Here is a 27,129-nt window from a genome sequence, read left to right as displayed (position 1 = left end):
ACTGTTTTTAAACACGCGCACAGAATAATGTTTCTATATGAGCATGGTCATACCTTTTTTTTTTAAACTAACATGCATCGGTTATTTTATCCATCCATCCATCTATTTTTTTTTTTTATGAATTTTTTGCCATTTTCAGCAGACTTGACTTCAGACATGAACTCAAGTCAAAGTGCGGCTTTTATTTTTAATTTGGATAATTGTCTTGAATATTTACTTAACAATTACACAACAACAGAATAAAAACATAAACAGAATAGCTAAAATTCTGTCATTGCTCAGTGGTGTTGTTTTGCACACAATGTAACAAAAAATGTGTTTTATTAAAATTTTTTAATGGTTTTTCTGTAATTGTGTAGTGGAAATTATTATTATACTATTCATGTTCACGTAGTATCAATATTTTAGTAAATATTTAGGTCTGGTCAATTTTTGAGTCATTAGAAAACATTGGTTTAGTACAGAGGTCTCACGGGTTTGGAACGACATGAGGGTGAGTTATTAATGACATAATTTAAATTTTTTGTTGAACTAACCCTTTAATTGCTGATATTTGTGCTACAATCATGTCACTTTAACAGGTTAAGTAAGGGCATTTAAGTAATGAATTTATTTAAAATGAACAATTATTCATTGCTACAAAATGATGAAACTAATATGAATAAAATTTGAACTTTATCTTAAGAGATATATGATTCTAATTCTGTTTTTATTTCTATCTTTATTTGACTCTCTGACTTTAACACTCACTATTCTAATTCTATTATTTAAAAAAAAATCTAACTACCTTTCTAATCTTTTTGTATTCTATTTTCTTTTCATTTATTATGCAATTGTGTGTGTGTGTGTGTGTGTATATGTATGTATATATGTGTGTATGTGCATGTATATACATATATATATATATATATATATATATATATATATGTATATATGTATGTGTGTGTGTGTAAAGACCTCTAAATGAGTGTGTTTACGTATATATGTGTGTATGTATATATGTGTGTGTGTGTGTATGTATATGTATGTGTGTGTGTATATATATATTTATATATATATATATATATATATATATATATGTGTGTATGTATGTATATATATATATATGTATATATGCATGTGTGTGTGTGTAAAGACCTCTAACACTAGCTTTCTCTATTCTGTTTTTATTCTGTATAAAGGTAAGAAGCAACCATGAGCGTGGTTAGCAGCGGCAGTCACTGGTGACTCTGTGGCAGGAAGCAGTGCTGCGGGAGCTGATATGTGACCAGGAAACTGGCAGGAATCAAATAGTAAGCACACAGAAACAGGAAGAACTGCTGGTCTCCTGTCTGTTGAGTGTTTGCTCAGTCCACCACCCAGTTCCCATGAGACGCACTAGAAAAAAGCCAGAGTAATGACCGCTTGCCTCTGAACCAGCATGCACTGGGTCTGAACCAGAAGTTCCTGCTGGTACAGTGGTGACTAAACTAAACTAAACACTTCTGCACAATGCTTCTTAATGACGTCCCAATTGCTGCTAAAATTACAGAATCAATCATGAGAGTCCTAATGGTGGTTTTAATGAACTGTATTGATGGCTGCTGCCATCAGTTTTATGTTTGAATGTAAGGTATTTCAAAACGACACAAAGCGGTACTCACAGCAGTGGTATGTACACCTATGAATGTCCCCTGTTGTCCAGCATGCAGTTTCATTCCCAGAAATGTTTATTGCAAGGAACTTTCTCTAATAAAAGAAGCGCTACAATTGTATTTAAGTTGGAAGATTTTGAAACACATTTTTTCTGTTTAAGACCAACGATTTCCTCTCATATCTTATTATTTGCCGAATTTATGTATTGATGTATTAAGCACAGATCACACAGAAGTGGAAATGTGTGTGTGCACATACTGAGTGAGGCCAAGCAAAACACTCTGGTGATAAAATCACAATTAACTAGGACAAATTGCTTTTCTTTTGCAGGGAACTTGATTTTCAGCTGCCATTACCAAAGGAAATTAGTGTTTTGCAGATGCCAAAAGGGAGTGTGAGACCACCAAAGCGATCAGATGAATGGGCTTTCCCAGCTAAACAATAGGTCTGGTACGTGAGATGCCTGAGTCATATCATATAACAAAACCATTGGGCAGATTTGGTGCATATTATAGAGTTTAATTAACATGGAGAGAAGAGAAAAACAAATTAACTTACATTTGGCAGATGCTTTTATGTAGTGAATTACATTGCATTTAAGATATACGTTTGAACAGTTCATGCATTCCCTAGGAACTGACCCTGTGACCTTGGTGTTGCAACCATTATGATCTACTGCTGAGCTACAGGAATGTACAATTAATGCAGTAATTACAGACAAATTGATTGGGGTTGTGGTGAGGGTGGAAAGCAAGCACGTAAGTAAGAATATAAAAAAAAATATTGTGTTATGCCAGATACTGACAAATGCTCTCATACAAACAGCAATAACAGCAGTTTAAGTGCCAAACACAGACACCTTGATCATTTATGCCTCCTATAAGACAAACTGTCCATTGTTGTGGAGCTCAGGTTGTTTTTTCCTGTTAAAGAGAATGAAGCTTTCACAGCTGTACTCATTATGTGCTGTGAATCTCTATCCGTACTTTCCTCCGGGGTTTTTTTTTAATAATTTTTTTTTTAACACATACCAAGTGCTTCTGGTCCGGGTCACATATTACAAGTCGTCCCCTTGGAATTATCTGAAATGTTTGTCAAAATTGAGTTATTCCCATATTGTTTTTCTGTGACAACTTATTTACATTATGTAATAGATTTGTTTTATGTTGCATACATTATGGGATTTTTATTTTAAAAAACAGTAAGGCTCTATCTACACAGTTGAATGGAATGCAAAAACTTTGAAGCTCAATATCTCAAAACTAGTATAATTCCAAGGGGACGAAGTGTGTTAAGAAATATTTTGTGTCATCAGTTCAAATGTCAACTGCAAGGTAAAACAAAAAAAGAAGAAGTAGAGCTCCTTTTGACATCCAGTTACAAATTAACTTTATCTGAGAATGAGAAGCTAAAGACACACCTCCAGCAACCTTTGCACAACCTACCTGCCATTTCCTTAATCTTGGAAATGACTAAAAAAAATGAACCTGTCCATGTTAAAATGTGACGTCTGAGGAGAAAAACCATAAGTTTTGACATATCCTAAATAACCAGAAGAGACAAATCTCAGGTAAGTTGCCTTAAAACATTTCTTTCCCTGTAATCTGATGCTTAAATTAATCTCTAAATATCTATGTGTTTGTGTAATAGCTTTTTAACGTGACAAAAGTAATGCAAAGCCCAACCTGTGATCTCTTTGGCACATATGAGCAGGAAGACAACATCTTAACACACTGTTCAATTTTGTTGGTAGTTTAATATTTAAAGATCTCACATTTCCACCTGTCAACCCTCATGTCATTTTACATTCTGTTGTCGACCACAACAAGCTAACTTCTCGGGAAGATAAAGTGGACTATTATGGGAATCAACATAGTTAACCGCATACTTGCTAAGCTGACAGATAAGACCTAATAAGATTGTCTAATGTATCAAGGGATCATTTGAAAAGGTAGGCCTAACCCATTTCCAAATTTGTTTTATGCAAAAACAAAATAAAAAGCAAAAAGTTAAGGATAAACGTAAACATACATGTTTGAATTTGTTTCAAACTTTTCAGTAACTTCATGCATGGAACATTTTAAATTTGATTCATAATTGATCATTTAAAGCTGTGTTGAACATTATAGCTTTCTTTTTTATTTATGCAAAAACAACAATGCAAAGTCCTTAGTGCCAATGTAATCAGTAACATACAAACTAGAAGTAAATAGGGAGGGTGTGTATGTAGTGTATACTTGACCTTCGGGAGGTCAGGTGAAAGACTCTTTTCTGCGCCGTATTTCCGCAGTATGTTTGAACCCGCACAGCAAGGTCTGGGAAAGGATCTGGTGGCTGTTAGTCTGAAAGTACTGTAGTGTTAAGAGATAAAGATGAAGTTAGGATCCTATCAGTTCCTACTTCTACCACACCTTTTTTTAAGTTGTTTTTCTCACATTTATAAGCATACACAGATGAAGACACTTCCAAGTTGGCTGACTCTCAGATCCTGCAGGTATGCTGTTACAGGGGCGTCCTGAAACAGGAAGAGATAAAAGCAGCTCCTAAGGAGTGTTTACAGCCTGAAATGAATAGTGGGAGAGGGAGGGAATGAGAGAAAGGGCCCCTATAAAAAATATTGAGCCCTCTATGAAATGTGACCCATGGAAGCCACAAGCAGATAAGCAGGAAATGCTAAAGCCTGTGAGATGGAACATACAAATACTCTCTGTTTCAACACACACACACACACACACACACACACACACACACACACACACACACACACACACACACATTATTCCAAAACATTTGCATGGCAATCTATAACTATATCACAATATCATTTGCATGTTTTTGTGCAAAATATAGTTGACAACACTTTTTTTTTTATTCTTGTTTACTAATTTGGCAGTTAATGTTAGTTTTAAGATAATGGTAATGACAGGTATTATTAGATTTATGATTCATTTTCATCTAATATTTATTTGATATCATTAACAATTCAGAATAATTTTTTTAGGTTATTTACCTGGTCGTTTGAACAAGTTCTTTGAAATGCATTTTAGAAGCAAACATCAACTTTATTGATTTATTTTGCACTTTTTGTACTTCATTACCCTTATTGCACCTTGTTAGGTTAATCTCAGGAATCTTGGACTCTTATTGGTAAATTTTAGCATTCTGTGGTTAAATATGTTCGCATAATGATGACTAAACAATATAACCGAACATTGTCCCATGCAGGGAATTTCCTAAATAGCTAATGCTATTTGTCACACTTTCTTTACACATCCCACAACATCAGTATTTCATGTCCATTTACAGTGCCTTGCGAAAGTATTCATTCACCTTTTCACATTTTGTTATGTTGTTGCTTAACTGCTTTAAATTACTTTTTTCCCACATCAATCTACACTCAATAAACCATAATGACAAAGCAAAAACAGAATTGTCAGAACTTCGTAAATTATATAAAAAAATAAATAAATAAATAAAACAGACTGAAATAAGTACACTGCATAAGTATTCACACCCTTAACTACATATTTACCTGAAGAACCTTCAACCTCAAGTCTTTTTGTGTATGATGTGACAAGCTTTGCACATCAGCATTTGGCAATTATCTGCCATCCTTCTCCTCATCTCTTCGCTTCTCAAACTTCGTCAGGTTGGATGGGGGCAGATGCTCATTTTTTTTGGCTTCTCCAGAAATATTTGACTGGGTTCAATCCCAGGCTCACTCAAAGACTTTCACAGAGTTGTCTATAAGCCACTCTTGCTGAATGTTTACGGTCATTTGCCTGTTGCATGGCTAACCTTCTGCCCAGTCTGAGGTTATGAATGCTCTGATTGGGCTTTCTTTAAGGCTATCTCAGTATTTCGGTGCATTGAGATGGTACTCTGCAGGTGATGAGCAGTGCTTAGTTTAATTTAAACATGATGCTTAGAATTGAGTTTCATTGGAGGCTGAGGGTTCTTTAGGTGCTTTTTTTTTCTTTTTTTTAAGTGTTTTCATATGTCTTAACTCAAGAATAGGATTGAGTCTTGCCACACAGCCATAAAGCTCTGATCGGTGGAGTGTTTCAGTCAGGTTTGTCCTTCTGTAGATTTCTCCTATCTCCACATATGATCATGGAGCTCAACTAAAGTGACCAGCAGGTTCTTTGTCACCACACTAACCAAAGCCCTTCTCCATCAGTCGCTCAGTTTGGCCAGAAGGCCAGCTCTCAAACTTCAAACTTATTCCATTAAGGTTAAGCGAGACTACATGCTTCTTTGACCTTTCAATGAAACAGATTTATTTTTCTGAACCCTTCCCCAGATGTGTGGCTTGACTCAAACCTGTTATTTTTACCTCAGAGCTTGATTTTTGCTCTGATATGCATTATCAGCTGTTTACCTTTTATTACCTTTATTAATAACCTTTTATTAATGTGTTTGTGCCTTTCCAAATCATGCTCATTCAATTGAATTTGCCACAGGTTAACTTCACTTAAAGTGTAGTATCATCTAAGCAATACGAATGCTACTGAGCTAAATTCAACTGTCCCAGTTGTTTGCTGTAGGGTTATTCTGAGTTGAGTGGTGGATCACTTCATGTGTCAGCATGTTAGAGTTCCTGTTCCTGTTATCAGGAACCCATTGAATTATAGATTTTTTTTTCTTTTTGTGCAATTGATAATATGAAACGAGGTAATATAGGTTTATATATATAGTATTGAAATAATAATAATAATACAAATAATAATAACAGTTTTAGCCTACAACTGTTTTAGTTTTAACATTGTTTAATTAAGTATTTTATAAATATGGGTAAAAAAGAAAAGAAAATTAACAAATCAAAATGATAATTTAATATGATTGAATCAACATGACTATATTAGGTTGCACCAACAAATGTAAGTGGTTTGTACTACTTTTTACAGTGTTCAAAAAACATTTACTAAGTGTGCGGGACATTTTAGATTCTTTCCACTGTTCTGACAGTGTCAATAAGCTGCCTTGACTACCCAATAAAACAAAGATTCATATGAAGTTATATAGTTATGAAATGGCAACAGAACTCAAGCTCTCGCAGTGCTGAAGGCCACTTAAATGTATGTCATATATCTTCCTTAATTTCTGCAGGAAGCAGGAAAACATGGGGTCAGCTACACACACAGTGTGTGTGCTCCTGTGTTTTTGGGTCTCGGGATCATGCTACACACTCCAGACCGTGGGCCCATGTACGGTCAACAGAGAGACGGTGAGGAAAAACAACACACACACTCTGGCCTCTTTTGTTCCCTGAGCCAGAGCAAGTGCTGCTACATCAGGAGTATCCTGTTTGTAGGCACTTGTTTCCTGTTTTCGGTGACAGAGGTTTACCAGACTGTTAGTAGTTTAAGTCGTGAGAAAAGACATTTCTTGTTTCTTGTTTGAAACCGCAAATAGGTTTTCTTCCTTTTTTTTTTTTCTTTTTTTTTTTTCTTTTTTAAAATACTAATTGAACAGAGCTTAATTATAGTCTATGTAAATACATGTGTTTTTTAAATCCTCATATGTGTAGTACAATTCAATTGACTGTTGCGGATTCTAGTTTCATAACGCATTTCGTTCTTTCTAAAGGCTGCTTTTGACTGCAGTGGGAAAAGACTTACATCGGTGCCAAAGCATATCTGGATGAATGTAACCGAACTGGACCTGTCTGACAATCTGTTAGACTTAACCCACAGTGACAGCTTCAAGCACCTAAACCTCTTCAGCCACTTAGTCTCACTGAATCTATCAGGAAACTACCTCCCCCTACTGTTAAAAGACCATCTCTACAGTCTTTCTTCTCTTAAAATACTAGACCTGAGTAGGTGTCAACTGGACGCAGTGGAGGCAAACGCTCTGGTCAAGCTTTCCAGTTTACAGATGCTCCTCCTGGGGGACATTCAGTCGACTGCTGTCAAAGACCTGAGATTGAGTCCGTTTGTGGAACAGAATAACAGACAGAAAGAGGGAGACAGAGGAATGATGATCAGAGCTTCAAAGCGCATGGCACAGGATGACCAAGATGATGGTATGAATACTTTTATTTTGTCTGTATTAGATTTTGTTTATTACTTACTGGCGAAGTGAAAAGGAGAAATCTTTTACAAATCTAGTTTCTATTCCTAAGATATGCAATTTTTGGTTTCTTGTTGGCTTCATTTTTGAAAAGCTTTTATACCATTTTCAAGACAGGATTGATTTGAGTGACTTCAAAAATGTAATGTGGCATCAAATAAAAAAGAATTCCTTACATCTTAAATGCAAGTGGTTGTATAAATCTTAATCATTATTTAATATATATATATATATATATATATATATATATATATATATATATATATATATATATATATATATATATATATATATATATATATATAAATATATATATATAGAATGACTGAATTCATGAATTATGACATTTGATAACCTAAACTAAACTTGCCTTGTCATAAAAAGTCAATGATCTGATATTTCCAGTCACGTACTAGTTTTTACCTATATATTTTTTGTCTATAAAGCTTTTCAAATATTATTAAGCAGTGTAGCCATTTTATTATTTTTAAAGAAAAAACAATAAACTACAAATAACTTTTTTCAACTACATTTTTAATTAAAAAACTACTTTTGCTGATATCAGGATAATTGAATCACCCTTTGAAACATCCAAGCTTTGTGCCTCCCCCCCAAAACAATAAAAATTATATGAATTTGAAAGCAGAAATTTTAAGCCGGTGCATCATAAAAAAAGAGTATTTGAATCAGTGTATAAGTGAATTCCATTTTTTATGTATGTTGGAGAATTTGATGAGGACCAGCAATTACTTAGTGACATTAAGTTTTCTCTGCATGAATTACATTTATATGGAAAAATAAGCTATTTGTGTGCCACAAAATTTTCTTCTTCTTTTTTTTTTGATAAACACTATTTCACAATCATGTTTTTGGCAGGATATTCTAAGGATGTCAACTATGGAGCCTTCCTTCGTAAACTACTTACAACTGTGACACCAGATGCAATCACAACAATTAACGGTCAAAACCTTTTTTAATATAGTGTTAATCTACTTTTATAACTTTTATAATCATCTATACATCTGAAACTCAGCTAACATTCTAAATAAAAATTTTATGCACAGAAACAAAAAAGGAGGATGATCCCAAAACATCATCAGAAAGCTGGAAGGTATTTGTGGGTGTTCTGGGGTCAGCGATCACCCTCTCTGTCCTTATCGCTTTGATGGCCAAATGCAAAGTCGTGCACAAGTATCTGGCAAGCTACAGGCACTCCAGGCTCAGCGAAGTAGATGCCACGAGTCAGTGTGACCACGCAAACTTTGAGGTGGGATTCTCAACCCAAGGTGGCCCAGGGATTCGGACAGCTGCACCTAATCATGACATTGAGGCGGATGACGACGGGTTTATTGAAGACAATTATATTCAAGCAAGTGAGAGTGAGAGAGCCACAAGAGCAGCAGCACTGACTGATGATGACGAGGAGGAGGAAGAGATTGAATTTAGTATTGGCTAGCACTATTAAGTCTAATGTTGTTCAATCTTATTTATAATTTCAATTGCATTACGTAGTCTGTAACAAACATTCAATACTCTATAATCACTAAACTATTCTTATTAAATGGTGTAATATTTCCAATGAAATTAATACATTTTGACATAGATGTCCAAATACTTTCTAGGGACACTTTTTTTAATCAATATTTGAAAATAGGTGAATCAAAGTTGAATGACAATTGAATTTACAGTAGGCCTTACAAAATAATGATCTGTTAATATTTTTTTACAATGTTAACATTGTTAATGAAATGTATTATTATTATTTTTTCAAATGATAATTTGATTTGTCTTCATAATTTGCATTTACATTTACTTTTAATTGCGTTTTGGACCATATACATTTTGTATTTTGTATGTTTGTATGTTTTACTTAAATTCTAAATAAAATTAGTTTTTTTGTTTTTTTACATTTTTTGAAAAACGCTATTCTTTCATTGGCCGCGTGACGCCGCCTTTGTGCGCTTTGGTCTAGACATAAATATCAAAATTTTACTACTGATATAATTATATATTTCTGACATTGTTTATAAATGCTATATAATATAACACAAATTAAATAATATGGCATTCACGTCATTCTAAACGAATGCCGTTTTACGGCTTTTTATTTGTATCTACTTTTTAATATAGGACTGTCTCCTGAAAGTATTTGAAGTTACGTCACAATGATTCTATATTACAACAGAGCGACGCGACGCGACGCGACGAAACAGCGTAGATCGCTTGGTTAATTATAATGGCAGCGTTCTAGTTTTGACGCGTTGCGTTTCTCGCAGTTTACAGCACAGAAACAAGCTCGAGCTGCACAACCGGTTAGACGCGTCCAAACCCGGAAGACGCGCGGAAGGGATGGGGAAGATCTCTAATTTCACTTGATCAAACTTTACCAAAATTCACAAAACTTCGACTCCTGTCAGTCACTTCGGGTCATACAACAGCTTTGATAAGGATGGCAGCGTCCGCGATCTTCATCCTGGACCTTAAAGGCAAGGTAAGAGCGCGTGCACCTGTCAGATAAAGGTCGTACCGTTTATACTCACAGTATAGTGTGACACTTTATTTGAAATCTGTTTAGCTACGATTATCGATGTTTAAGATCAGTTGCCAAAGTAAACTGTATGTATTTACTCACTTGAAGGTTTCTAAAACAGCTAATGATGTAAATGTGGCACAGGAGAGATGCACCTTATCCCATCACACTCTAAAGTTAACAGGCAACCGCAATGTTAATATTACACATATTTCGTTTTTCCTATATTTAAACGTATATTGAAAAAGTTAGGTTAACAAAAAAAAATGTTAACATGGTAAAAAAAAAAAAAACTCTGATGCTTCACATCAATATTTTCTTATAAAGTGAAATATTATTACAATTTAAAACTATACTGTTTTATATTTTAATATATTTTGAAGTGTAATTTATTACTGTGATGGTGAAGCTTATTTTTTTTTCAGTGTCACATGCTCCTTCAGAAATAATTCAGAGCAACATTTAATATTATTGTCAGTGGTGAAACAATTTTTATTTATTTAAGAGCGGTCATTTGAAATATAAATCTTTTAAAATATAATAAATGTCTTTACAGCCATTTGTCAGTCAATGTAATGCATCCTTGCTGAATAAAAGAAGCTACTAATGTCTTTCCTTTGAAGGATAGTGTAACACAGTTTCCACACAAATATTAAGCACCAAACATTAAATGACATAAAATAATGAAAAATAATGTTTTGAGTGCCAAATAATAATGGAATAAATTCTGAAGGATCATGTGACACTAAGGACCCGGAGTAATGGCTGCTGAAAATTCAGTTTTGCCATCACAGGGATAATTTACATAATAACATATATAAAAATGGAAAACTGTCATTGTTAATCGTAATAATATTTCACAATATTGTTGTTTAATTTTTAATTAGCCACCAGCCTTGGTGATCATAAGAGACTTAAAAAAAAACATACAAAATAATTTATTCTATATCAAGAGGTGTAAATATAAAGAGAAGCTCTGAACACATCTGTAAAATGTTGAAAGTAGTAGTGGGTGGATGGGAGTGTTTCCATAAAAACAGAGCCTCAGGGTCTCAGCGGAATGGATTACCCTCCAATATACCCCTGGATTTTGGCAGTGCTGATGAAAGAGGTCTCGTCTTTGCCCTAGAGCAATCCAATATCTCCATCTGAAGGAATACCTCAACACCAGCCACGTTAAAGTCAGACTTCGCTGATCTTTAAGTTTCATCCTACTATATACCCTAAATGTATTTCAAGAGCTAAAATTGACCAGGACTGTCTTGAAGCATTTGATTGTCTCTTGAATTGATATATTGAACATATTCTCAAGCTGGTTTGAGTCAATGAAGACAAATCTTTGTGCTGTAAGTGTCCTTTTGGGTTGAGAATTAATTACAAGTTTTTACTGCTTTTTTTGTTAACTGGTTTTTAAATGACCTTTAGTTTGTTGTATTAATATATAAAATGTCTTTATATGGATTGGACTCATGTAAAGTAAGTGATGCCGTGATGACAGAGCAGACTTGGGATACCCTGTTTTATGACAATCTTGTGCTTTCAACTTTGTTTCCATCTCTAAGGTGCTTATATGCCGAAACTACATGGGCAACGTGAACATAAATGAGATTGACAACTTTATGCCCATAATGATGAAGAGAGAGGAAGATGCAGATGTGTCACCAGTGGTTATTCACGGCTCGACCCACTTCCTCTGGATCAAGCACAGCAACCTCTACTGTATCCTCCATATGCTTACATTACTTAATATTTGTCCTATTGTTTTTACAGTATCAGCTTTGCAAATGAGTAGCATATTTAGTACTTAACAGATTGTACTTAGTGGTTGCAATAACAAAGAAGAATACCAATGCTGCTCTTGTTTACTCCTTCCTTTACAAATTAGTGGAGGTAAGTATGCTTTATAAATATCAACATGGCATCGCCTTCCAAAAAAACCTTACACGGCACAATCATGTTGGCTGTGACACATCAGCACCATGAAAATGTGCCATGATACATTTCCTCATTTTAATATTATCCTTATCAAATTTGTGTACGTTTAATGTAGTAGTCTTGTATTAACCATTTGTTTGCAGGTTTTCACTGAATATTTCAAGTCACTGGAAGAAGAGAGTATTCGAGACAATTTTGTGACAGTATATGAGCTAATGGATGAAGTCATGGACTATGGATTCCCTCAGACCACTGATAGCAAGATCTTACTTGAGTGAGTTCAGACAGACCCACCATTCAGCCATCACAGCACTGAGAACATTGCTCATCCCTCACTAACAGTGCTTTGAGGGGTCACCATTTACTATTCAAGCTCAGAGCTATTCATAAGTCACTGTATATGCTTTGTGCAGAGGGCAGAGTTGGACAAAAATGCTGTTATTTGTGTTTTATAATGCTCACAGAGATGACTGGACCAGAGAAATGCAATATACTGTCATATCTAAGCATAAAGAGAATTTTTGAAAGTCAAATATGTAGAAAATTCATACTGAATAGCAATAACTGAAATATTTATGGCTGATAAATTATCCCTTTAAACAGATGACAGCACTTTCTGTTAATTTGCCTACAGTATTTAGATGTAAAAATATAAAAAATAAAATTTTGACTAATTTAGCTAATTAAAAATGTTTACACTTTAATTTAAAATAAAATAAATTAAAATTAAATTTATGCATTTAGCAGACACTTTTATCCAAAGCGACTTACAGTGCATTCATGCTATCAAATTTTACCTATCATGTGTTCCCGGGGAATCGAACCCTCAACCTTGCGCTAGCTTGCTTGCTAACGCAATGCTCTACCAGTTGAGCTAAAGGAACACTAAACAAAAATAAACAGAGAGTACAAAAATAAAAGTAGAACATTCTACCTAAAGAATATAACAAAAGCCCAGTAAACAATTTATTGTCTGGCAAAAAATAAATAAATAACAAATAGGACAATCATATGTACAGTAAGTCACTTAATAAACATCTTTCAGGTTTATAAGTGCTTCTAAGTTTGCTGGCAACCACTTAGTGGCTAGCTAATTATTGCTAGCTAGCTCTCACTGACAGCAACACAATATCCTGTCAGCTGGAGAAACTTGAGGTTAGAGCGCGCACACATACACATCTACATTTCTCAGATCTTGTTCTGAAAACAACATTCTCACAGATTCAATTTGGAAGGAATTGGGAAAGTTGTTTAATGAATATTTAGGGATTTGTTTTGGTGTATTTACTCAGATGCTCTATTAGCGTTCACATTCATTTATATTCGCATTTGTATGTATGTAAGTTGACAGATTTTTGGTAAGGTAAACTGCAGATATATAAGTGTAGGTCAGGTGTTTGTCAGCCTGTCTCTGTCCTGAGGGGCAGCCATGTTCTTCCCATGACATTTAATAAGCACAAGAGGCCTGTTTACATACTCACTGAAGTTACTTGCTTCACTGATTAGTCACAAATAAATAATGATGCTCATCATAGTGATAATGGCTGACATGCACTGGTGGGCTCATATAATATTTAATCTTTTTATGGTAATTGTCATTTTCTAATGTTACCATGTCTTGATGGCCTTCTTTCACTTCCACACCAGGTACATCACCCAACATGGGCATAAGCTGGAGGTGGGAGCACCCAGGCCCCCAGCTACAGTAACCAATGCTGTGTCTTGGAGGTCAGAGGGTATCAAATACAGGAAAAATGAAGTCTTCATGGATGTCATTGAGTCTGTCAACCTATTGGTGAGATGACTTAAATATACTGTAGTGACAACATTCCTCAAGCCGCCAATCAAATTACTGAATTAGGCTTCAACATCATTCTTTTGAATCTATTGTATGATTTTCTTATGACTTAAAGGTTTTTTTTATTATTAATTTTTTAAATATTTATTAATTAATTACTCTTGAGCGATTTGTTTTTTATTGAGTTTCAGCACAAGACATTTATTAACACTAATTATCAAAAGTTTAGGGGCAATTAGAAATTAATATTTTATTCAGCAAGAATGATACAATAAATAGATCAGATAAAAAATAAAAAAATGCTTCTTGAGCACCAGTATATTAGAATGATTTCTGGAGTAATGTCTACAGAAAATATAGCTTTACCAGGAATAAATTGCACTTTAAAATACACAGTATTAAAACCAAAAACAGTTCTTTTAAATTGTATAATACTTCTATTTTTGACTTGTGTAATACTATGTCACAATATTACTGTTTTTACTGTATTTTTTAGTAAATAATCGTCAATAAATAACAATAGCATAACATGCATTACCTATCTGAAGAAGTAAAAAGTAACTTATAGCGTAATATAAAGATGATCACTATCCTTGTTGCAGAAAAAAAAAACACTTTCCACATACTGGGTCAGTTTTGCGTATTCATTGCAGACATCAAACAGCCCACGCTATCGATCCATCATCCTACTGTACTCTAGCCGACCTCCTTCATGTTCTCCAGGGTCAAGGGTTAGGTCTCCAGACTTCCTTAGATTGAGAGAGGGAGGAAGCAGCTGCCGTCTTTTCTTGTTCTTGTTCTAGTTCTTGTTGCCTTTCTTTTCTGCTTCTTAACTCTCTGCCCCCCGACTGGACTGGCTTTTGATGGATTCATTAGCGCTCCTCAGGGTCGGGGGGTCTGAACGCTGGCAGACAGTAGCACTGAGCAGCACCACTCTTCTGATTAAGAGCTAAATCACGTCTCATTGCTTTCTAATTCTGCATTGCTATTCATCTGTGCAGCTTTCTCGCTCTGGCTTTTTCTGGCTCTCGTATCTGAGAGCCCTCAGAGGTGTTGAATCGATGTGGACTTTTTGAGGTTGAGATCTACCTTCTGAGGCCAGCTTGTGTGCTTTTAATATTTTACCATAATATAATATATTACATTCTCATATCCGTAGTTATCGCAGCATATTCAACCCTCTCTTTCCAAAAGCATTATGGCACAAATCACACAGTTGCTGCCTTGCCCGACAGAGCGTAATAAATTGTAGATGGCAGTAATGGTGATGATGCAATATCGCACCTTGCCACTCTTGATTGTGCTTTGCATTTATCTTCTCTGTTTTTGTTCGTTATAGGTCAGTGCTACAGGCAATGTTCTGCGTAGCGAGATTCTGGGCAGCATCAAACTCAAAGTCGTTCTGTCAGGCATGCCTGAGTTAAGGCTTGGACTCAATGACAAAGTTCTCTTCGAGATCACAGGCCGTGAGTATACCTATACGTCTTGAAAATGAAAATGTGTCACTTTTTGAAACAAAACAGTAACAAGAGTTACAAATCTTATAGCTTCTTTTTGTTCAAACTTAAAGTTGGTTTTAGGTATTGTTCAACTTCTGTTTCTGTATGTGTAGATTTTTAAGTACACTTAAGTATAACAGATTCATTATATGGTTTCATATGATGTCATAGAAAAAAAAGGGTATTATGGGATCCTTAATAAATGTCTGTTGAATTAGGACAACTCCAAAATAAATAAAATCATGTTTCTGCATGTAAGCCACAAAATATATCAATCTCACAATTAAATCTGTTTACAAGATCGCAAGGCTAACATTTACCTGTTTACCCGTCATTATTTCTATATTTGCTTTTAGTGAAACAGATGGTGACCAAAATGCTACATTTCAGTCTTAAATTGACCTTGTATTTTTATTTATTTTTTTCCAAGTAGTGCAGAAAGAGACTCAATTTCAAGGGCTGCTAGTCAAGCAGTCAGTCGATTGTCTTAACCTGTTTTTTAGTACGCATCTCTCTCATTTGCACTTGTTAGGTGAATTCCATTATTCCGATTCTCTTGGTTAATCCTCACCCCAGGCCTAACCCAGCGGGTGTTAGTTTCACAGCAGGCCAGATCTCAGTTATGTATTCTGCATGTGCGGTGTAAAAGCACCTTGCATTTTAGAACAGAGGCGCTCTGGATTTACTCTACTAGTGAAAGGGAATCGATATCAGATTAATTGAGTGATAATCTTCAGTTCAAAATAATAAATATCAGTTTCCAATTTATAATTAGATGCATCTATTAACCAAGCTATGCTGCGGTAGCCACCAACATTTTATAGACATTATAAACTACCCTTTCAGTTTACTTGTATAGGAAACTGTTTTATCAGATATGGTTTCAGGGAAGTGAAAAAACCCTGGTAGTTTCCTGTGCCACTTCCCACTATGAAACTGAACTACACAGCTGAAGGCAGAAGCTGCCGTACTGTTATTGCATCAGTTGAAGAAATATCTCTTCTCAGCTCAGCAGTACAATGAGAATTAGACGAGTGAAACACTGCCCTCCACAGACTCAAGATCGAAAATGCATGTTTTTATTATGGTGAGGATTCAGTCATCGGACAAAGATAGTTTTTCTGTAATAATATTAATGATGATATGACACATTTTCACATTATAAAGTGATCAGTTTCAAGCCTGTGATGCATGGATTTTAAGTCACAAATGGAATATCTGTGGAGTATTTTAATCTTTTTATAGTTTATTTTATACTATTGTAATATTTATTAATGTAATATTAATATAATATTTTTAACTACCGTTTCTTTTGTCTTTTCAGTTTCGGTCATTTTAGTTTAAGTTATAATCATTTTGTTCTTTGGTCATTTCATGATTACATTATATATATGTATATGTATGTGGAAATATTTGCATAATGCTACCCGAGTGTTCATGCAAAGAAAGAAGGGATATGCTTGCTGTGTGTATCTAGGCGAAAGCAAAAGCACTTTATTTGGCCTTCCGAAAGTAGATGCATTTAGGAATCTTTAAGATTACTTACAACAGAACAGCAATGCATTTTACCGTTTCGTGAACCTTGCCAATAGTATCTGTACATCGTGTGTGTGTTTTTGTGTGCACATGTTTTGTGTGTGTGAGAGAGAGAGACGGTCACTCAGTGGACTCAGCTGTCTTAAACGTCCATGGCTTGTGTACTGCAAACATATACAAGCTTCATTGTGTCTGTCACGAGGGGCACAGCACCAAACTCTGGGCCCTGTATAATCTCAATGTAAGTTGGCCCCCTACACATGCCTTTGTACGATGCGGGTTAGCAAAATGAAAATTCAATTTTGAATGATTTTTTATGATTATTTGAATATAAACAAGTATAAATAGTGTTTAAATCTATTTGGCCTACTTGTGCTCAAATACCTTTAAACCTTAGGCTACATCGGGTTTGTGTACTAACATTTTGATCCATGATACTGATGCAAGTTTAAATTAAAAACATTTATTTTTGAACAGGAGAACACGAGACAACTGTACCCTCAGAAACCAATCAAATAAGGCTGATTAGTCTATCCTGGCCCATTGTTGATCTCAGGTAGTTTTTTACCAGTTTTAACTTGCTGAAAGCCCGTTCACCTCCTGCAACTGTGACAGGAAGTGTGCAGAAAATCCTTAAAACATGTAAAGCTCTCCAAAAATGCTCTGCAGCTGCATCTTCAAGATGGCATTGAGGAGCTCAAGAGAGGACAGAGTTTTTGAAAAAGTAGCATCATAAATGGTGCGGAAGTGTAGCACTTAATTTTCAAATTTTTCTGAGAGATCCGTGTCATATATTTTTGCCAGTGTCTGGCATGCTTCCTTTATCTGCTCTGCAGTCATATCTGTCAGCTTCAGAAAAGGTGCAAATGTTTCACATATCTTTGCTGTGGTCTGAAATCTGGCACTCAATGCACTGATGATACTATCCATTGCAACAAAAAATATTTTGTTCCTGAATGCATTTTCTGCACTGTCCTCAGTAGTTGCATCTTCTTTTGTCATCTCATCAGGCATGTGTTTCCTTTTGCGCTTCCATCTCTCTTCAGTCCGAAAATGATCAGGTAGTCCCTACACTCACTACGTTACTTGTTTGCCGCCGGCTGCCATCTATGGGCGGACTAAACCATTTGGGGGGGGGGGGGGGGGTCCAGAGTGTCTGGCACTGAGTTCATTCTCTCAGTTGGTCTTATCAATATATTTTGAAATGAATAATGACATCAATTGGAGGGCCCAATTAATTCGAAATAGGATACAAAAAGAAAAAGAAAAAAGAAAAAGAAAAATTTGATGGGGTTTCAAAGGGCCCTCTCCCTAGACGGGGCCCTGGGTAGTCAAGTCCACTTTTCCCCCCACTACCATGCCCATGGTCACGCAACTCTGTGCCCCTTTTGGGCTTGAACTGATGGCAAAACTGAGGACATTATTAACTGTCTTTACATTTATTTTGAAAGATCTAGCTCACCATTATGGAAAAGGGCGTTTACATTTCTGATGAGTGCTTGTGGTGCTTGGCCAATCACAAAGCACTGGGTCACTTGGCCAATCAGAGCAGACTGCGCTTGTCAGAAGGAGGGACTCTGTAGAAAACAATGCGTTTGAGAGAGTTGGGGCATACAATAATGTACAGTATTTGAAAAATAATTTGTTTTTTGAACATTAAAGCATGTAAACATATTCTGTAACACCAAATACACAAAATAATGATCTTTAAAAAAACATCATATGACCATTTTAAATAAAATTACAATTAGTTTGCCCCACAATAATTACCACATAACTGATGCGTGCAAAGATAACAAAAGATAAGGCTATTTAATCCTCAATTAAAAAGTTTTAAAACAGGTCTATTATACAATGAAATACAGGTCTATAATCAAAACATTAACACTGCACACATCAATAAATAGCTTTTATTTCAAGCACCAACTTTCAAAAACAACCTGTTTAACACTAAATTAGTTTCTTCACATTTTTATTTTGCTATGTATGGGCAACAAGAGAAATATTAAGGGAATAAATGAAAACAGTTAGCTACAGTATATACAGTTATCAGCACATGTTGAAGTAAATTCGTCTCTCATTGTCTCTGAGAGAATATGCAGCCGAAAGCTCCATCATTACTCCATCATTCAGTGAAATGACTATGCACAGACATTCACCAGCAATAGGCTATAATGTATGTATGTATTTTATATTGTATACATTATAATAACTTGTATACATTATATAGAGTTATTTAAATTTAAATTAAATTTTAGTTTAAATTATAGGTCAAACGTGCTATCTTTAGAGCACTTTTACAGCCGAGTCCAACCATGTGTACCTAAAAGGGTACATCTGCTTCTGAACACCAACCACTTTCCCTGAAGTCTCTGTCTGTGGACTCTGGGGAGCCAATCAGAGAGAGCTATAAGAGAGAATCCTAACCCCTCTCCAACCTTTAGTCCCCGCGGTTGATGTCATCAGTAGGTGCTGCAGTGGCTCCCAGCAGGTCTCATCTGCAGCAGAGGACACAGACACCCAGAGCTTCTGATCTGACCTCTGGGTTCCAGCTCAAACCTCTGACAGCTCTTTCATGTTCCACTGTAAATGTCACTCCTGGACGGAGTGGAATACATTTATAAATATAAAGGGAGGCTCACATTGCACACATTGCTGCTGTGAGTGTTGAACTCCCACAGCTCTCTGGTATTAGTGAGTTCTGTGGCTCAGAGGCCCTGAGTCATTAAGAAGCTCTTCTGTGGTCACTGCCTTTCCCTTTGCTGAGGTCAAACAAATAAACTACCTCCACGCTTACCTGGGTGCACAGAAGTGCTATTGTTTGCAATTTCCAGGAAACTCATTACTTTCTTTGTGTTAATATGTGATGTGTGTGTAGCTTTCAACCTGATTAAGTAGCTTTAAACATACTATAATAATCAGTGACCACATATATATTATATTATATTATATTATATTATATTATATTATATTATATTATATTATATTATATTATATTATATTATATTTCACTCCACTCTCTCTGGGCTTCTGTTTCACTTTGTCTCAGGAGAGAAGAGCAAGTCTGTGGAGCTAGAAGATGTAAAATTTCATCAGTGTGTGCGTCTGTCTCGCTTTGAGAACGAAAGGACTATCTCTTTCATCCCACCTGATGGAGAATCTGAACTAATGTCTTATAGACTCAACACTACGGTCAGTGCTGCATGAATACAACTCTTTTAACCATATTTCTTCATTAATGCATAGTCATTTAAAAACATCAAAGTTTATGTGATTTAATTCATCCTTTTATTGACTGATTGATTTGCAACATAGTTAAGTATTTTTTTTATGTTTTTTTTTTTTTTGTGCTGCTGTAATGATGTGGTCTCAGTGAGCTTTGTTTAAATAAAAACATGGAAGAATCAAAGAACAGTGATATGATGAGAAAACAAGACAAGAACTTCAAAGTAGGAAACATACAAAGAATTTGAAATGAAAAGAATTTGAAATTAAAAGACAAAAACAAGAAACAAAGGTTATGTTTTGAATAGCATTCTAGCATATTGTACTATTATTATTTAGTGCAAACTATATAGTTTTGTAAAAGCATTTACATTTATATTCCCCTTCCAGTGTGAGGAAGTAGATGGGAAGTAATTACATAATTTTTTGGCTGATAAATCTTTTTCTTTTCTTTACTTATAAATTTGCTCATCGTTTAAAGACATTTTATACAAAATTCAAATTCAAATGTAAATGTGAACTACATATAGAATTTGTTTAATCAGAAATATAATCAGTCAAATCAGTAATATTGTGAAATATTATTATTTTTATTTTTTTTGATGAATGGAAAAGTGTTTTGTAATATCATACATCCTTGACAAAAGTATTAATTTCTATTAAGTATTAATAAATAAAAGTTTATTAATACAAAATTTCCAAAAATAAAATAAATACATTTTACTGACCCCAGGCTGTAGAATGGAATATTTGCAGTGCATTATTTAAGACTATAATTACTGTCTATATAATGACTATAATTCCTTTTACTGTCACTTTCAAACATAAATTAATATATATAAATATATATATGTATATATATATATATATATATGGATGTATTACTTCTGTATTTACAATGTATTTAATTTAAGAAGATTACATGTCACAAAGGCAAGTCAGTGGCTCAATAAGTGGCAACAGACAGACTGCTCTATTCTTTTCTCTGTCACTCCTGTGTCCTGACAGGTGAAGCCTCTAATATGGATTGAGAGCGTTATAGAGAAGTTCTCTCACAGTCGAGTAGAGATCAAGGTTAAGGTAAAGCTGCACGCATACACACAATATACACACTCCACTGATTCTTGCTTTGCCTCCTCGAGCACACTCCCTGCTTTCAGTAATTAGCTTTCAGGCTTCTATCCTGGGGAATGGCTCGAAGTTTACCTGAGCTGTGTCCAAAGACTTGTCAGATTCTGACATAAACATGCTTTGTCCTATTGCCCTTCCCATACTAAAACTTCAGTTTCTGAAAGTGTAGCTTTGGAATTTTTACTTGGTGTGTGAAGTTGTGCTATAGTTCCTCCGTCTGTTCTCCAGGCCCGCAGTCAGTTCAAGAGCCGCTCCACTGCCAACAATGTGTCCATCTTAGTTCCTGTTCCCAGTGACGCTGACTCCCCCAAATTTAAGACCACCACGGGCCAGGCTAAATGGGTTCCTGAGAAGAGTGCTGTGGAATGGAACATCAAGTCCTTCCCTGTATGTACCATACATGCTTTACTTTTGTTTACTTATGTTTGTAGCAAATAACTAACATTCAGATTTTGAAAAAACAACATAAATGTAAGTCCACTTCACATTTTTAAGAGCCTTCCAAAAATATTGCTATTATTGGCAATACACTAATAGAATATTTAAATATTTAAATATTTATTGCAATTTTGGTGTTGTTGTTGCACTATATACACTGTATTTTTATTTATTTTATTTAATATTTTATTAGTTACATTTTTTTTCAGTTTATATACTGCTTGTGCATGTTTGTTGTAAACATTTTAATTATATATATTTTTTATTTTAGTAATTTTATTGTTCTTTTACGTCTTGGTTTTTTTTTTTTTTCTCTACAGTTAAAGGCAAAAGCCCATAAAAATGTTATAGAGCTTGTATGCAAATTATACAAAATAATCTGTTTGCCAAAGAAGCAATTATGTGTAGAATTATGTGTTTCCAAAGAAGCATGTATACAAAATATAAATAAAATCTAAAGAGTTTGCCAAAGGTGCAGAATATACAGAATAAAGTGTCTGCCAAAAAAGAAACTTTTTTTTGTCTATATTAGGACATCAAAAATAGTACAAGCCAAGGTGTACTGAACTTATAATTCCATGCCTTATTATTAAGTATAGTTAGTGGCAAAACCAGTTTTAAATAATAATAATAATAATAATAATAACTTTTTAATCTAAGAATACAGACATTTAGTCAAGAATGTTTTTCCAATCCTGATGATGTTATGGGTGTTTCAGGCTTGAAAGTTTTCTGCTGTTTCAAGCCTTGTAGAGACATGAAGGTTTATATCACCCACTTAGGAATATGACTCACAAGACTCATTTAGAACTGAACTGTTAATTAGGACTCACGACTGAAGTGATGATTGTTGCAGTGTTAATTAGACAGTTAGATGTGTCAAAAACTAATGATGTGTCTTTACTTGTTGAAGGGCGGGAAAGAGTTCATGATGCGAGCTCATTTTGGACTGCCAAGTGTGGAAAATAATGAACTCGAGGCCAAACGACCAATCACAGTGAAGTTTGAGATCCCGTACTTCACAGTGTCAGGCATTCAGGTGCGGCAACACACATATTCGCCTCAAAATATTATTTGATACTGGTCACGATGCAGTGGATTCGATTTTGTAATCAGTTTTGTTTGTGTGTGGGAACAAACACAGGTGCGATACTTGAAGATTATCGAGAAGAGTGGATATCAGGCATTACCGTGGGTGCGATATATTACTCAGAGTGGAGGTGAGACATATTCAGAAATACCCTCACACTTACTCAAATATCATTCTGATATAAAGTTTACATTCACCCTGCATTAAAAGTTCAGTGAACATGAGCCTTACTCTGTCTGCTACACACACACACACAGTTTGAAATAGTGCAGACTATCAGTTTTCTATTTGCATCAGCGACACCAGAGGAGAGAGAGTCACTCTGATCCCTCAGCCCTGTTCACTTATTCATAAGAATTGCAAAGCAGACATCAGATCTTAAACCACAATGGATATATCCAAACACCCAAATGTCAATAACATATTCAAATGCCCTCAGTGCATTTTCATGCACTCATTATTTTATATATCCAGTTTATTTTTTGTTCTTTCTCACTTTGCTTGAACATTTTTTGACAGATTATGAACTGAGGACCAACTGAGAGAGGACAGCGCCTGTGTATGTTGTTTGTTCTGTCTGTCCTTTTTCATCTGTGAGACAGCTACTGCTTTTCACACAGCAGTTGGACTGTTATTGCTTTTATCTGAGATCAGGATTTACAAATTACACGAGGAAGTCAGAGCGCAAAATGAATGCGAAACCCCATGAAACAAATGATTTTGGGTTATAATCCTAAAGTCGTGTTACAGAAACATCCTAGAATCTACCTGTAACAGTATATATAAAAATAATTTTTCACCCTCATTGGGTCGTTCTAAGCCTGTATGCAATTTTTTCTTTAACTTAAACACAAAAGAATCCACTAATACCATAAAAATAAGTATGATTTAATGTTTGTTATTGTTTTGGACCCCATTTACTTTCATTGAGTGGACAAAAGTGGTTGAAACAATTAAAATAACATTTTATTATATATATATATTAGGGGTGTAACGGTTCACAAAATTCACGGTTCGGTTCGATACGATACACTGATGTCACGGTTCGGTTCGGTTCGGTTCGATACGTTTTAGATACAGCAAAATGTAAAAACATCTCAACTTTTCAGAATGCCGCAAGCGCACCGCGGGTCATGTGACAAGAACCAACCAATCAGCTTCATCCTTTCCCGTAACAACGTTGAGAGCTCAGCCAAGATGAAGGATCAGCTGATCATAGTTGTATATGGATTGCAATTTTGAAATAAATTTAGTAGCAGAGCTACTGCAAGCGATTTTTAGAGCTGCAAATCCATTTATCCTTCGCTGAAATTTCCGCGTCTCATGGAGAGAGCACGTCATTGTTGCTTAGCAAAGACAGACACCTCATGAGCGCTTCTGCCCGAGCGCTTTGGAAAGGAGGAGAAAGACGCGCTTAGCGTTTTCCATGCGTTTTTAGGCACGATATGTGAACGGCCCCTAAGGCGCTCGCTCACTCAGCACGCGCTGAAGGCTCGTTGCAAAATGTCGAATGCATTTAACAGACCAGAAATATAAGATCCTAAAATAACCAACAGGTCTGGTGTTTGGGTTGGATTCCCTGTAAGCTATAGTGTCTAAATGCTGCAGGGATAGTTTGCTGCGTGCATGTTTCTCCTTTTTTTCGTCTTTTCCCAGATAGTACTGACGCATATATCCCAGATATTTTTTTTTTTTTTTTGTATTCCCGCTGGTGTACCCTGTCATGTTGCAGATGCGACATACCGTTGTTTTTTTATCCACCACTCTCTTGCCATCACCATTATAGCTTAAAGGGAATCCAAAGTGCACCCAAACACCAGACCTGTTGGTTATTGGAGGATCTTCTCATTTCTAGTCTGTTAAACGCATTGGCTATTTTGCAACGAGCCTTCAGCGTGTACTGAGTGAGCGAGCGCCTGCTGAGTAGCCTAACATAAACATATAAGATGGTGTTTTTTTCTTCTTCGGGAGTGTCAGGGGCGTTGCCTGTTACAGTTGTTTGGGTTATTGGGCTACCTTGTTGAACGCATATCATTATATTTCTCTCTCTCTTTTTTTTTTTTTTTCAAATATAATTAATTACTCCAACGAACCGTTCGGTATACCTAATGCGTACCGCGTACCGAACCGAAAGCGTCGTACCGAACGGCTCAATACGAATACGCGTATCGTTACACCCCTAATATATATATATATATATATATATATATATATATATATATATATATATATATATATATATATATATATATATATATATGAATAAGGGGCCGTTCACATATCGTGTCTTTTGTGCGCGCAAGTTCGTTATTTCCAATGTAGGCGCGCGGCATGCGTGCTCATAATGGAAGCGACGCGCCCGTTTTTTCCAGGCGCGTCCGCACCGCATTGAGTTAAAAACATTTCAACTTTTCAGAGAGCCGCAAGCTCTAACCAAGACAAGAACTAACCAATCAGCTTCATCCTTTCCCGTAACAACGTTGAAAACTCAGCCAAGATGAAGGAACAGCTGTTCATAGTTGTATATGGATTGTCATTTTGAAATACATTTAGTAGAAGAGCTACTGCGAGCGATTTTTAGTTGCGCAAATCCATTTATCATTTGCTGAAATGTCCGTGTCTTCATGGAGCGAGCACGTCATGGTTGCTTAGCAAAGGCAGACGCCCCAGGAGTGCAACTGCCCGAGCGCTTTGGAAAAGAAAGAGAAAGCGGCGCGCCTAGCGTTTTCCACGCGTTTTAGGCGCGATATGTGAACGGCCCCTAAAATGGAACAAAACACTAAAATTCAAATAAAGTAATGAAAATAAAAAATACTATAATAAATAAAAAAAACTATAATAGTATAGTTTTATAAAAATAAAAAAACTATAATAGTATATCAATGAGTACATTTATATCCACCTTCATATGAGATTAAAACAATATTGTGATTAAACTTCACTTGATGTAAACAATAGGCTACTTTGATCAAATTGATTGTGGCCTTAACTACTATGTACTTACATTCAAATGAATCATGTTTTACATTGTACTTATATATTTTTTCAATCCTCAATTTAATTACTCCTGTAATTTATGTCTGTAATTACATTTATAGTTAACCTGTTGACCCATCCAGCCAGTCCCTTAAAAGTGTTTTGCAATACAATATGAACACAATATTGTACTTATTTTTTATGTGAGTACATAGTATTTAAGGCCACCTAATATAAAATGGGACCTTGGAAATAATTGCATTTTTGTGCACATGTAAATTTAGCCAGTGAAACCAAAATAGCACTGTTCAGGTTTGGAATGACTTAAGAGTGTTTGTTTTTCATTTTTCATTTTTATTTGAATTATTCCTTTAACTTGTCAGATGTTCACTTAAGCTGCTTATTTTCATTTCTGCTGTAGGTGTCCGGACTATCTTTCATTGTGATATAATCTTATGCCTGTAGAGCTGTAAACATAACCACAGGCCCAATGAAATGAATACCTTGGGCTCAGAATCAATGATTAATAAGGCAGCGTACTGTTAGGACACCACTGTAACACTATATTTTCACCAGAGTGGCCCATATCTTTTTCTTTGGTTTGGTTTGTTTGTGCTCACTTAAAATACCACAAATGCCTACACACTTTTAAAGGTAGAATGAAAAGTGCAAATGCTTAATGACATTGCAATGAACCGTTCAGCAAATAACTCTGCTGCATGTTGATGTTGTATTAATTATGATTGCGTTTGATTCTTTAATCGAGAGCGGACAACACATCTGATCACACATCATTTTTGGTATGTCATTGTAAGTGTTCAAACTGGGAAAATCCTCTCAGATTTTCTTTCATTCAGCATGCATTGCACCACTTGTTTTATCAGTGCGACAGTTGTGTGTGTGTGTGTGTGTGTGTGTGTGTGTGTGGAATACTGTCTGCCACCCCTGCAGAGGCAGCAGAATATATATTACTTGTCACGTCAAAACAGCTTCCTCACTCTTTTATTTATCAAAGGTCAATGGCATGACAACATCTGATATTTATTCCACACTGAATATGAAATATGTATTTTTGATTTTTTTTTTTACTTTTTTTTTTTTTTTTGCTCAATAGTATACTAAATGACATTCTGAGAAAATAAATTGATTTTTGTTTTGGCTAGCGTTCTTGTGATTATTTTCTGTGCTGTATGGAAAGATTAATTTTTTTGTTTATTTACCTGTGGACATTCCAGCTATTGAAATAAATAAGTGTTTTATG

General features: G+C 35.3%; 2 protein-coding genes across 2 annotated transcripts; both read left to right on the top strand.

Annotated features, from left to right (window-relative positions):
• The first annotated feature begins 3,064 nt into the window (after positions 1 to 3,064).
• Positions 3,065 to 9,615, top strand: cb6h1orf210 (chromosome B6 C1orf210 homolog). Its single transcript, XM_052558083.1, has 5 exons — positions 3,065 to 3,205; positions 6,745 to 6,862; positions 7,225 to 7,663; positions 8,587 to 8,670; positions 8,775 to 9,615. The coding sequence occupies exons 2-5, from the start codon at positions 6,758 to 6,760 to the stop codon at positions 9,164 to 9,166; spliced, it is 1,020 nt and encodes a 339-aa protein (XP_052414043.1). The 5' UTR covers positions 3,065 to 3,205; positions 6,745 to 6,757; the 3' UTR covers positions 9,167 to 9,615.
• Positions 9,616 to 9,905: 290 nt separating this feature from the next.
• Positions 9,906 to 23,793, top strand: ap1m3 (adaptor related protein complex 1 subunit mu 3). The gene is made up of 12 exons (XM_052557982.1): positions 9,906 to 10,201; positions 11,803 to 11,959; positions 12,063 to 12,130; positions 12,319 to 12,449; positions 13,823 to 13,970; positions 15,313 to 15,439; positions 20,058 to 20,200; positions 21,242 to 21,313; positions 21,593 to 21,751; positions 22,716 to 22,841; positions 22,947 to 23,022; positions 23,412 to 23,793. Exons 1-12 carry the CDS (start codon positions 10,160 to 10,162, stop codon positions 23,432 to 23,434), a joined length of 1,272 nt encoding a protein of 423 aa, XP_052413942.1. The 5' UTR covers positions 9,906 to 10,159; the 3' UTR covers positions 23,435 to 23,793.
• Positions 23,794 to 27,129: the final 3,336 nt, after the last annotated feature.

The sequence above is a fragment of the Carassius gibelio genome, chromosome B6 (genome assembly GCF_023724105.1).
Source record: "Carassius gibelio isolate Cgi1373 ecotype wild population from Czech Republic chromosome B6, carGib1.2-hapl.c, whole genome shotgun sequence".
Taxonomy (NCBI): domain Eukaryota; kingdom Metazoa; phylum Chordata; class Actinopteri; order Cypriniformes; family Cyprinidae; genus Carassius; species Carassius gibelio.
The sequence above is the reverse complement of the archived record's forward strand: the minus strand, read 5'-3'. Positions and strand labels throughout refer to the sequence as shown.

Coding starts and splice junctions, on each gene's coding strand:
- cb6h1orf210 (XM_052558083.1), top strand. CDS start 6,758: ATGGGGTCAGCTACACACACAGTGTGTGTGCTCCTGTGTTTTTGGGTC. Junction 6,863..7,224: donor GTACGGTCAACAGAGAGACG/GTGAGGAAAAAC, acceptor TTCTTTCTAAAG/GCTGCTTTTGACTGCAGTGG. Junction 8,671..8,774: donor TGCAATCACAACAATTAACG/GTCAAAACCTTT, acceptor TTTTATGCACAG/AAACAAAAAAGGAGGATGAT.
- ap1m3 (XM_052557982.1), top strand. CDS start 10,160: ATGGCAGCGTCCGCGATCTTCATCCTGGACCTTAAAGGCAAG. Junction 13,971..15,312: donor TTGAGTCTGTCAACCTATTG/GTGAGATGACTT, acceptor TGTTCGTTATAG/GTCAGTGCTACAGGCAATGT. Junction 23,023..23,411: donor ATATATTACTCAGAGTGGAG/GTGAGACATATT, acceptor ATTTTTTGACAG/ATTATGAACTGAGGACCAAC.